At 47.3% G+C, this 12,429-nt stretch overlaps 1 protein-coding gene across 3 annotated transcripts in view; it reads right to left on the reverse strand.

Annotated features, from left to right (window-relative positions):
- The window catches only part of SEC14L5 (SEC14 like lipid binding 5), a 58,825-nt gene that overhangs the window by 16,498 nt on the left and 29,898 nt on the right, over positions 1-12,429 (reverse strand). For 2 of the 3 annotated variants that reach the window (XM_048866064.2, XM_048866066.2), the window contains exons 5-8: positions 10,690-10,818; positions 9,329-9,548; positions 6,471-6,583; positions 4,035-4,064 (exon numbers count right to left, since the gene is read on the reverse strand). In XM_048866064.2, coding sequence (XP_048722021.2) covers positions 4,035-4,064; positions 6,471-6,583; positions 9,329-9,548; positions 10,690-10,818 — 492 coding nt within the window. The remainder of the gene's footprint in view (positions 1-4,034; positions 4,065-6,470; positions 6,584-9,328; positions 9,549-10,689; positions 10,819-12,429) is intronic. The other variant, XM_048866065.2, reaches the window with a different exon arrangement.

Below are 12,429 nucleotides of genomic sequence, written 5' to 3' on the forward strand. Positions count from 1 at the left end.
GAAATCATCATTAATAAATCCCAAACAAAGCTAAATTTGACTTGAAATTGCAAGTTGCGCATACAGCTAATCTGCCACTACGTCTTCCAATCTCCTCTGCGCCCCATTGCCTCAGGTTAAGCTTGTGTGTTGCATTTCATCTTAATTCAGACTGCAAACTCTTCAAAGCGGGGACAGTCTCTTCCTATGCATTGCTATGGGGTTTAGTGAAATAGGGCCATGGTCCCAGATGGGCCACCTGCACATGGCTGTAACACAAATAATACGTGTATTCAGGGCGAAAAGCTCCTTTATCAGCTTACTGACGTGGATGAAAATAGAAAGAAGGGCTGGAAGCAAAGCAGCCAGGAATTTCAGGCCTGAAGCAATCTCAGTTACACGTACTGATATGAAGCTGCAATAGACACACTTAGGGCTTGTCTACATAGTGCATTAGTCTGCACTACAAAAGGTGTCAATTCTAACATGCACTCATAAGCTGTGCACTAGCTGGCCTGTGTGGACCCTGCTGGCATGCTCTACAACAGTGGTTCTCAAACTTTTTTTACTGGTGACCCCTTTCACATAGCAAGCCTTTGAGTGCAACCCTCTCCTTATAAATTAAAAACACTTTTTTACATATTTAACACCATTATAAATGCTGAAGGCAAAGCGGGGTTGGGATGGAGGTTGACAGCTCGCGACTCCCCCCCCAACGTAATAACCTCCTGACCCCCAGTTTGAGAACCCCTACTCTAAAAGTTCCCGAGTGCAGTCCCGTTTCAAACAGTCCTACACAACGCGCACTAGGAAACTTTTAACAGAGTCCATGGGGGCCAGTTAGCGTGCAACATGCTGGTGCAAATTAGAATTTATACCCCTCTACTGTGGACTACTGCACCATGTAGACAAGCCCTAAGAACAGATTCAGTGGAGAGAAAGGGGTTGAGAGCAGATAAGTTCAGAGATAGCTTAGATGCACACCTGGGGTTAATTGTTTCTAACGAACCCTTTGTGAACCTCGCATTTGTACATGTTGGCTGGGGGGGGGGGGGGGCGGGAGGGTGGACATGTTTCCATGTCAGAGCTCAAAATGTATTTAATAAACTCTTAACTTGTCCGCATCACACTCAGATAGAAACAGCTGATTTTTTTATAGCAGGGTTTGAACACACATCTTCAGTGCTGAGAGGAAGACGCTATCCACAGGGCTACTTAGGTTGGTTCAAACTAGGGCTGTCAAGTGATTTTAAAAAGTTAATCACTATTAATAGCACCATTAAACAATAATAGAATACCATTTATTTAAATATTTTGGATGTTTTCTACATTTCCAAATATATTTATTTTAATTACAACACAGAATACAAAGTGTACAGTGCTCACTTTATATTTTTATTACAAATATTTGCACTGCAAAAAACAAAATAGTATTTTTCAATTCACCTAATACAAGTACTGTAGTGCAATCTCTTGATCATGAAAGTTGAACTTACAAATATATAATTATGTACAAAAAATACCCGCATTCAAAAATAAAAATGTTAAACTTTAGCGCCTACAAGTCCACTCAGTCCTATTTCTTGTTCAGCCAGTCACTCAGACAAACAAGTTTGCTTACTTTTGTAGGCACTAATGCTGCCCACTTTTTGTTTACAATGTCACCTGAAAGTGAGAACAGGAGCTCGCATGGCACTGTTGTAGTCGGCGTTGCAAGGTATTTACATGCCAGATGCACTAAAGATTCATGTCCCTTCATGTTTCAACCACCATTCCAGAGGATATGCATCCAGGCTGATGATGGGTTCTGCTCGATAATGATCCAAAGCAGTGCGGACCGACGCATGTTAGTTTTCATCATTTGAATAAGATGCCACCAGCAGAAGGTTGATTTTGTTTTTTGGTGGTTCGGGTTCTGTAGTTTCTGCATCAGAGTGTTGCTCTTTTAAAGACTTCTGAAAGCATGCTCCACACCTTGTCCCTGTCAGATTTTGAAAGGTACTTCAGAGTCTATAACCTTGGGTAGAGTGATGTAGCTATCTGTAGAAATCTCACATTGGTACCTTCTTTGCGTTTTGTCAAATCTACAGCAAAAGTGTTCTTAAAATGAACTATACTTGCTGAGTCATCAGCCGAGTCTACTGTAATATGAAATATATGGCAGACTATGGGTAAAACAGAGCCGGAGACATACAGTTCTCCCCCAAGGAGTTCAATCACAAATTTAAGTAACTCATTTTTTGAAATAAGCATCATTAGCATGGAAGCATGTCCTCTGGAATGGAGGCCGAAGCATGAAGGGACGTATGAATGTTTAGCATATCTGGCACATAAATACCTTGCAATGCCAGTTACAAAAGTTCCATGCGAACGCCTGTTCTCACTTTATGACGACATTGTAAATAAGCAGCAGGCAATATTATCTCCCATAAATGTAAACAAACTTGTTTGTCTGAACGATTGGCTGGAAAAGAAGTAGGACTGAGTGGACTTGTAGGCTCTAAAGTTTTAGATTGTTTTGTTTTTGAGTGCAGTTATGTAAGAAAAAAATCTACATTTGTAAGTTGCACTTTCAGGATAAGGAGATTGCATTACAGTACTTGTATGAGGTGAATTGAAAAATACTATTTCTTTTATTTATCATTTTTACAGTGCAAATATTTGTAATAAAAATAATATAAAGTGAGCACTGTACACTTTGTATACTGTGTTGTAACTGAAATCAATGTATTTGAAAATATAGAAAAACATCCAAAAATATTTAATACATTTCAATTGGTACTCTATTGCTTAGCAGTGTGATTAAAACTGTGATTAATCATGATGACTTTTTTTAGTTAATCATGTGAGTTAACTGTGATTAATTGACAACGCTAGTTCAAATCCTTACAGAAATAATCAAACATAACATCCAGGAGAGCCCGCTGAGTCCCTGTCAAGAGAATCCAACATTGTGGCTATTACATAAAGTTTTGCCATTTTCAAGTGTCATGTTGACCCCAGGTTACAACGAACTCTTCATGGCTGATTACATAGATAAATCAAGTGCCTACTTACTACATAGTTAAAGCAAGAGCTTACTTACTACGCCAGAGGAAAGTCTGTCATAGCAATAACCAGAAAGCCTAGGTAAGGGCAGCGGTACAGTTCTGAATACAGCAATGCACAGGGACAAGTGAGCACTTACATTCGGGTCAGAGGCAGAGCTTTGAGAGGATGAAGTGGTATTGTTATACAGAGAATCAAGTTCAAAGGCTAAGTTAGCGGAATGGATTTCTGACACGAGGGATGGCATTTGGCTAGATGGCTGAGACAATTCCAGAGACAGTAATTTCCATAGGCAGGCAAATGAAGATGCTCCTGTGGTTCTCATATTGGTGTACCAATACCTGCTCCTTTAACAGCAACACACAGACCATTGCTTACAGCTCTGTGTAGGAATCTGCAGTTTTTACATCATTTACAGTCTCCAGTTCTCTCTGGCTGGCCTTCCAGCTATGGAAGACTTTATTCAGCAAAGCACTTGACTACTGCTGTGGAAGGAACAGAGAATGGACACTGCAACGGGACAATGGGAGTGTTTCATTTAAAAACAAACATCCAACGGGGCAAGCTCCCAGGAACGGAGATCTGCAATGGGCCTCTGGAGAGGTGACAGGGACATTTACCCTGGAACTAAAAAAAATTAAAAAAAAAAGTCACAGTAAGAGATCAGCCTCCTCGAAGCGAGTTCAAATGGTCTGAGACAAGCGTTTGACTCAGTACCCGCCTGATAAGCTGTTTATGCTTCTACAAAGCAGACAAGGAAGGAATAAATGGGGTTTGGGATGAGGTCTGAATTGCCAGTACCATCCATTCTGCTTACAAAGGGCATGGAGAATACACAAAACCTACCAGAAGTGCATAACGCTACCTACAGCTGTCACTAAGGCAGAGTCAATTTCACCCTATTAATGGATCCAGCACAACAAACAGCTGCCAAGAAGAGCACACACACACGCACACACAGCCCTAGGGGCAACTCTTTCACATTGCTCACATGCTCCAGATTTTACCTTTTCCGGCTTCCATTCCCCAGCCTCTGACTACAAGAAAAAACAAACAAACAGGCATTTACACTGTGCTTTCCAGCTCAAAACCTGGGTCCTGACCCATCACACATGTGGCTCCCCGTCACACTCTCAGCTAAGGGTGGCTCGGGCAGGATGCCTGACAGCTGGCACATAAGATACAGGAGTCCATGTGGTTTTGCTGGATGGACTGCAGAAGGCTTGTCAAGCCAAAGCAGTTATCCAGCCCCGCTCCCAGCTGGAAAGCGGCATGCGCAGAAGCCAACTGTAGCACTGCACGTGAACTCAGTTTTCTTTTGGAAGGTCAGGAGAAATCTCTTTGCCAAGTCTCCCTGCCTCTCAGAAGTGCTTACCAATGGAGTGGGAAGTCATTGTCTCAGATGCCTCGTTCAATCCCACCTAACCACCACAGCTCTTCTTACTACTGCACGCTCCCCCTCTCCCCTGCTCTGGTCATGAACTGAGAGTGTTAGTTAATCAGGGTAAGAGAATGAGAGGGAGAGCGGGTTGGAGCCTATCCCCACCCACTCTCATAACCTATCCTGTAGGCCTGATGGGACTATTGGCTGTGGGCGAGGCGGGACAGAACGGGCAGCTCTGTTCACAGCGCAGTCCCACTCCTAAGGAGCCAGATCAAGGGCTGCAATTAGTAACGAAGCTCCCCTGCCTCCCTGCTCCCCAGGAACACAGCACACTATTTTCTAGCCCCCTAAATGCCCAGTAAGGATGGAGGGGAGGGACCCAAAACCGGAGTAATAAGATTTGAACGTGTCCCTCCCACGCTTGCATTTCATAGTGCTGAGCCTGGACATTGGTTCTGCTGGCACAAGGTTTTTTGGGTTTGTGCGTTAGACCCGACCAGGGACTTAGCACTGCTAACGTCAAGCAGTCAGGCACAATTCCTCCACACAAGCGTTTGACACTGCACAGCCCAGCCCAGCCCTGGCTGGGCATCTCCATCCAGAAAAGCCAAGCTTCGCTCATCAGGGCATGTCTGGAAAGGGAGAAAACAAACCGTGCACCCTCCCCAGCCTTGCAACCCACAACCATTGGTAGCGTCCCACTAAACACGAGGCTGAATTCTTCCCCAGTGTAACAGTGCTCTAATCAATGGAGGAGTGGCAGGGACACGTTTGTCTCACAATCTCCAGTATGGCCTGTGGGAGCCAAACGCAACCTGGGATCAGCACCCAACTGCTGTGATCAACTCTGGCTGCACTTGCAAATCACTCTACTCTGATCCCCACACTGGAGTCTCTGGACAGTTCAAGTAGTTACTCTTTGGTTTGAGTGCCATCTATTTGCATGAGTTCAGACAGACACACCCTGCTCCTCAATATGGAAGTTTCTGCATCAAGTTTGAAATACAGAATTTTCATAAAAAATAGATTTAAACAAAATTCTTCCAAAATTAAGGCAGCCCCTAGGCAAGTTAGCTTATGAAGCCCACCTGGAAAAGGACTAGATAAAAGCTAGGCATAATCACCCACCACTCTAGTGAGCAATGTCTGCCAAAAGCCTTGGGATGTGTGTAGGTTTTCAACTGATCTACACAGCGTGACTAGCAGGTTCTCTCACCCTACCCCACAGATGCAGCGAGCTAGACTTTGAAGGGAAGCAAGACCACTTGATAACCACTACAAGGGGTTGACTTAAACTGCAGAGAAATCACACATTTTTCATGGGTTGGTCATGGCATAAATAGCAAATTTCATAGCTATGTTACACATCCATGAAATTTGCTATTTATGCCGTGACCACCCACAAAAAATTTAATCCACCGTCTTTCTCAAACTGGGGGCCCTGACCCAAAACACTCACCTGGGACACCTGGCATTGGCCACTGTCGGAATACAGGATCTTGGGCTAGACAGACCTTTGGTCTGACCCAGTATGGCGGTTCTTATGTTCTTAAGAGGGTCAGAAGCCTATTAGGAGGTCACAGTATTCTCACCCTTACTTCTCCACTGCTGCTGGTGATGGCAGTGCCTGCAACTGGGAGGTGGGAGAGCAGCAGCTGCTGCCCGGGCACCCAGCTCTGAAGGCAGTGCCACCAGCAGCAGCAGCGGAGGAAAAAAGGATAGCATGGTATTCTGTACTGCCGCTGGCAGCAGCGATATGACTCACTTAAAGCTTATCAGGAAACAGCTGTCTTAACATAGCACTCCACTATCAAGCAAGCCTCAGCACATGTGAGTTATTCACAATCCCATTTTTATATGGGGAAACCGAGGCACAGAGCAGTCATTTGCCCTAGACCACACTGCCAATCAGCAGCAGAGCTGGGGTTAGAACCCAGAGGTTCCTGGATCCCAGTTACATGATCAAGCTGCTAAGCAAAGCTGCCTCCGAGAGGCTATCAGTTCTTTGGAGAGCTCCCCTCTTGTCTCCAGGCAGGGAGTTCTGCCTCTAGCTGCCTACCTTGCCTTTGTGCATTTCCTGCAGCCACTGACGGAGTCGGATCAGGCAGCTTTCCTGCATTGGAGTCAGCTGCCCCAGGTACCGCTCAATGTAATCAGCGTCCAGTTTGTCAGCTGGAGAGGGAAGAAAACAGCAGCTCAGGGGAGAAGTCCTGGTAGGAGTGGAGGATCTGGGGAATTGTACAGTTATTTCCACACACACACACAATTTCCACTGGGAATTGTCAAACACTCTTAGCCTCCTTCATCAACAGTCTGCCTGGCTTTTGTCTGGGAAGGGCTGGAAAGCATCCCAAGGGGTCCACGGGAGACATGTTGATTACAATTAGGGCGTGGGGATTGAGTCAGTAATTCTGGATGTGTACGGCATCACAGCAGGGTCAGCCACTCAATGGTGCCAATATGCCCTCTAATTCCTGCCTCCATCCCAAAGCTGCCCTGGACTCTGACTTGGGTTTTCAAAGGAAATTCAGGGAGTTAGGCACCCACCTCCTTGGATTTCAGTGGTTTCTGGACACCTACCTAACTTGCGCTCTTTGGAAAATCCCACTCCACTATATTCCTACAGCAAGAGGGGACGGCAGCCAGTCTGGAAGCTGCTGAAATGCTATTCCACAGACAGCCACCAGGGGGAAAGAGTGAATAACTTTAAAAAAAAGGTTTCAGAGTAACAGCCGTGTTAGTCTTCAGAGGAACAGCCGTGTTAGTCTGTATTCGCAAAAAGAAAAGGCGTACTTGTGGCACCTTAGAGACTAACCAATTGATTTGAGCATAAGCTTTCGTGAGTTACAGCTCACTTCATCGGATGCATACTGTGGAAAATATAGAAGATGTTTGTTTTTATACACACAAATCATGAAAAAATGGGTGTTTATCACTACAAAAGGTTTTCTCTCCCCCCACCCCACTCTCCTGCTGGTAATAGCTTATGTAAAGTGATCACTCTCCTTACAATGTGTATGATAATCAAGGTGGGCCATTTCCAACACAAATCCAGGGTTTAACAAGAACGGCGGGGGGGGGGGGGGAAGGGGGGGATGTTAGGAAAACAAGGGGAAATAGGTTACCTTGCATAATGACTTAGCCACTCCCAGTCTCTATTCAAGCCTAAGTTAATTGTATCAAATCTGCAAATGAATTCCAATTCAGCAGTCTCTCGTTGGAGTCTGCTGAATTTTGAAGTTTTTTTGTTGAAGAATTACAACTTTTAGGTCTGTAATTGCGTGACCAGAGAGATTGAAGTGTTCTCCGACTGGTTTATGAATGTTATAATTCTTGACATCTGATTTGTGTCCATTCATTCTTTTGCGTACAGACTGTCCAGTTTGACCAATGTACATGGCAGAGGGGCATTGCTGGCACATGATGGCATATATCACATTGGTGGATGTGCAGGTGAACGAGCCTCTGATAGTGTGGCTGATGTGATTAGCCCCTGTGATGGTGTCCCCTGAATAGATATGTGGGCACAGTTGGCAACGGGCTTTGTTGCAAGGATAGGTTCCTGGGTTAGTGGTTCTGTTGTGTGGTATGTGGTTGCTGGTGAGTATTCGCCTTTTTTTTTTTTTTTTTTTTTTTTTAAACACACTACACACCTCACTCACGAAAGCTTATGCTCAAATAAATTTGTTTGTCTCTAAGGTGTACTCCTTTTCTTTTTGCGAATACAGACTAACACGGCTGCTACTCTGAAACCTGAATAACTTTAGTAGCTCCTCTTCGCCATCAGGATTGTCCTTTGTGGCTACTGCACCGCAGGGTCCCTCCAGGGCATCGAGACAAAGGACAAGGGGATCACATCTGCCAGCGTGTGGAGTTCCAGGCAGATGTGCAGCTGGAGGCGCGTGTGTACAGGGAACGTGGTACCAAAAGAGTCGTGGCACAGGCCAGCAGCTGTGCTGGAAGCATGTGGAGACAGAAGGGACCCTTCGGGGCCAGCTCCACATCAGGCAGAATATTTCTGACCCTGGATACAATGGGCTACAGTATCACACAACGGGGATCATGTGCCTAGAGAACACGCTGCTGCCCCTCAGTCCCACCGGAGAAATTAGCCTCCCTAAATTCACCCTCACCGCAGATTATAGGCTGGAGCACCCATGGAAAAAAACAGTGGGTGCTCAGCACCACCAGCTACAGCTGATCGGGGGCGCCCCTGCCAAACAGCTGATCGGGGGCTCGGGGAAGGGGCAGAGTGAGTGTTGAGCACCCCTGGAGAAAACTAAAAGTCAGCACCTATGCCACAGATCCAGCCAAGCTGGGCAGCAGACCCACAATGGAATGGAAAGAGGGCAGCTGGGAGAGTCGTATAGAGCTGGCAGTTCAAGAGCAGAGATACGTGAAGAAAGGGAAGCCAATAATCTCCCCCCCACCCCTCACTCCTCACCTGGCTGCAAAGTGGAGTTCTCCACTTCTAGAGCACCTTTCATCTCAAGGCACTTTACTAATATTAATTGTGCCTTGCAGCTTCCTTAGCCAGTGGCTAAGTATTCAAACCATTTTACAGATTGGTAAACTAAGGTATAGAGAAGCTACATGACCAAGGCCAGGCAGGAACAGAACCCAGGAGCCCCAGATCTCAGTTTCTTGCTTTAGCAGATGTTCTTGAAGCTCCTAGAGACATACCCCAATCACAAGGGCCAGGAATCTTGGGTTAAAGCTCCCAATGTTGCAGGTATCACTGCAATGATACAATGACCTCTCACTTCCTTCTGTTCAGGCAGACACTTTCACATTGGGCTGGAGCCTTTTCTTACATCAGGCTGCAGGAGCTTCAAGAGTTAAGTGGCAGAAATGTCCCAATGTGAGAACCAGAACGTCTACACTGCCAACCTCCACCACTGCCTGGGGATAGCATACCGTCAGGGCTAGCCGTCTCTGCAGCAGGGCAGGAGCTGCCTGGCTGCTCTTTGCTAGTTCCATGCACACAGGACTCCGCTGGCACAATACCAGGGTTGTGTCCCACAGCCAGGGCCCTCTTTTCCTTCTGCCTGCTCACTGGTGGAGGTGTCCATCGGGGGATGAAGGTGATGCCCTGGGAGATCAGCTCCTTCAGGTAATGCTCGATCACCTCCTTGCCCTGGAAGTGAAGGCTTGCATTAGAGAGAGCAACGCCAAGTGAAAGGATTTCTAGTACTCCGAGAGATCAGCGTCCCAGCCATAAGCAGGAAGGGGGAGTTTCCCTAGCCCAGGGAAGAAGGAGCACATTCCCGTGTTTAATGTCCTCATGCAGCAGCTTTTGAGCAAGGCAGAAGGGAGCGGAACAGCCCGTGTGGGGAATTTTACTTGGAGTGTGAAAGGCTCTCTCTAGAGAAGAGAAAACGTGCTGTTACTCAGGAAAATGCCTGGGGTAAGAACAGGTTTGGGTTCAGGGGAGGGGAGAAAACAGGGTCAGTCAGCCCTACACATCTCACCTGTTCGCTGCACTGCTCCCCTGCGACCCTAAACCCAGGGAAAAGGCCGTCAAACTAACACCATTGCACTGCCCAGATCCCATCAGAGTGGAGTCTTCAGTGGCATGAAATCAACAGGTACCCAGGGCTTGTCCTTCCTGTGTGGGACACTGGTCAGGGAGTGACTCCAGGGAGCCTGGACTGCGCATGGAATGCAGCTCTCACCCAGAATAATTCCCGTCCAACCTCTCATGGAGATATCCAAACAAACAAGTTGTTTTGCTTGTTGGATAGTGGCTTAACCTCCACTCTCTACTACAGAGACTGAAACCCATGGCAGGGCCCAGCTGCTCCTTAGAGTTGCGTTCTCTCTTTTTACTGAGGACGAAACTCAGGCAACAGTGAGGCTAAGGGACTTATTCATGGCAACGGCACAGGGGAGAGTTGGTCACAGAACCTAGGTCTCCTGCCAATTCCCACTCCCTTGATCTACCCATTAGAGAACATAAGGGGGGGAGGGATAGCTCAGTGGTTTGAGCATTGGCCTGCTAAACCCAGGGTTGTGAGATCAATCCTTGAGGGGGCCATTTAGGGATCTGGGACAAAAATTGGGGATTGGTCCTGCTTTGAGCAGGGGGTTGGACTAGATGACCTCCTGAGGTCCCTTCCAACCCTAACCTTCTATGATTCTATGATTGCATCTCATGACCCTTCACGCTCACTGCCATGGCAACCTTGGACCCGAGCAGCCATTTTACTTCCCCACTTCTAATGGGCTGTGGACACCTGAGCTGCACTTCTCGGAGCTAGGGGAAAGCCAGCTCTCACCCGCTTGATGTTGGAGGTGTACTGCTTCATGGCAATTTTCTCCACTGTGCTTTCAAAGCCAAAGAACGACTTGATGTCAAGAGACGCAGACTGTTCAAAGCACGTCCACTCTTCATTCTCGGGGTGAACCTAAACTCAGACAGAGACAGGCCCAGGGTCACACAGCGCAGAGCAGACCAAGGCTGCCAGGCTTCACGCCAGGCAGTAACGGGGCTGTTCACTCTCCCAGGCTGCAGACCAGGGGGCTCCCTACAGGATGTAGGTCTGTCAGCACTTAGTGATCTGATTAATCAGGACTGCGATGCTCAGTCTGACAGAAGCGTTAGGACACATCCGGAGCACAACCACTGTTAGGATGGGATTCTCCCCACCCAAGGAAATCAAGACTAAACCCACTTTTGCTGCTTGGCTCTCCAAATGGTAATGGCAGGAGTAGAAAGAGCATTACAATAGTGCCATGGTGCTAGATGCAGTACATGCAAATAGCAAGAGATGGTCACTGTGAAGCAAACTCGCAGTCAAACCAGGGCTGCTCACTCAGCTGCCCTCCATCAGAGCCTGCCGTGACTCAGCCTTCAGGCGTGCGGCAGCAGCTTGTCCCTGAGCAGACTGTGTCATTTGAGCCTGGGGTCATCTATTTCCCCAAGCATGCCAGAGCTGCTGATCAATCTGTGCAACAGTACTGCCTGGCCAGGAACCCTCCTGCTGCCTTGCAGAGTAACGGACTCTCCAGCCTGCTCTTGAGCCTGTTCCTGCCCCAGCCTTGCCTGAGCCCAGTTCCAGGTCTTGTCCTTGTGCTACTCCAACCTCACTTCAGCCCTTGCCTCCTGACCCTCGGACTCCGACTACCCAGCTTCAAACTTTGGCCCACACCTGGACTCCAGCTACCGTACTGACTTGGCTTGTCCCTGGACTCTGATCTCTGTTCTAGCATTACCCTCAGCCCAGCCCTGTCCTCTGTTCCAACTGCTAGGCCCGATAACCAGGAGGAAGCACCTGACAGTCATTGCCACTGCCCCAAAGAGTTCACAAGCTAAATAGATAAGACAGAGTGAAGGAAGGGGGGGAATTATCCTCCCCTGTTGAACAGATGGGAAACAGGTACCCAGAAATTAAATGACTCACCCCAAGTTGCCCAGGAAGTCGGTGGCAGAGCGAGGAACTAAATCCAGGTCTCCTGAGTCTCAGCCACTGCCTTAACCACAGAACATCCTTCCTCTCTAGGCAGTCTCCCTACATTCTCTTCCTCAAGGAAAACACCCACATAGCTCTTTCCTGGACAAGGAATAGAGGGGTCTGCCTTTCCCCTTATGTGTGACTGTTTTAGCCCCGCAACAGAGTACAAAAAAAACTGACCTCACGCGCACAGAGAGATCAGTCAAGAACACAATGTCCCTATAGGGATTATAGGCAGCAGCCGGAGAAAGATCTTATTTCTCAAAGGAACACAGCTGGGGTTGAAACATGAGAAAAACCTGTTTCCTGTACACTCCCACAATTAAGAGGAAATGGGCAAAAGTAGACAGCAGGAGCATCTCAAGGATGCAGACAACTAGTTCCTCCCTTCTGGAAAGCAGACACATCTCGGAAACCCAGCAGTTCCACTCTGGAAGGAAGGTTTTCAACACACTGCAGTCAGAGAAATCCCAGTAGCGTGAAATCTGGCACTGGCAAAGACATGCATATACACAGCATCACTGCTGGGTTCACCGAGCAGCATCTCACAGTCAGCAGCTGAGA

Source organism: Caretta caretta, chromosome 10 (assembly GCF_965140235.1).
Source record: "Caretta caretta isolate rCarCar2 chromosome 10, rCarCar1.hap1, whole genome shotgun sequence".
Lineage (NCBI taxonomy): Eukaryota > Metazoa > Chordata > Testudines > Cheloniidae > Caretta > Caretta caretta.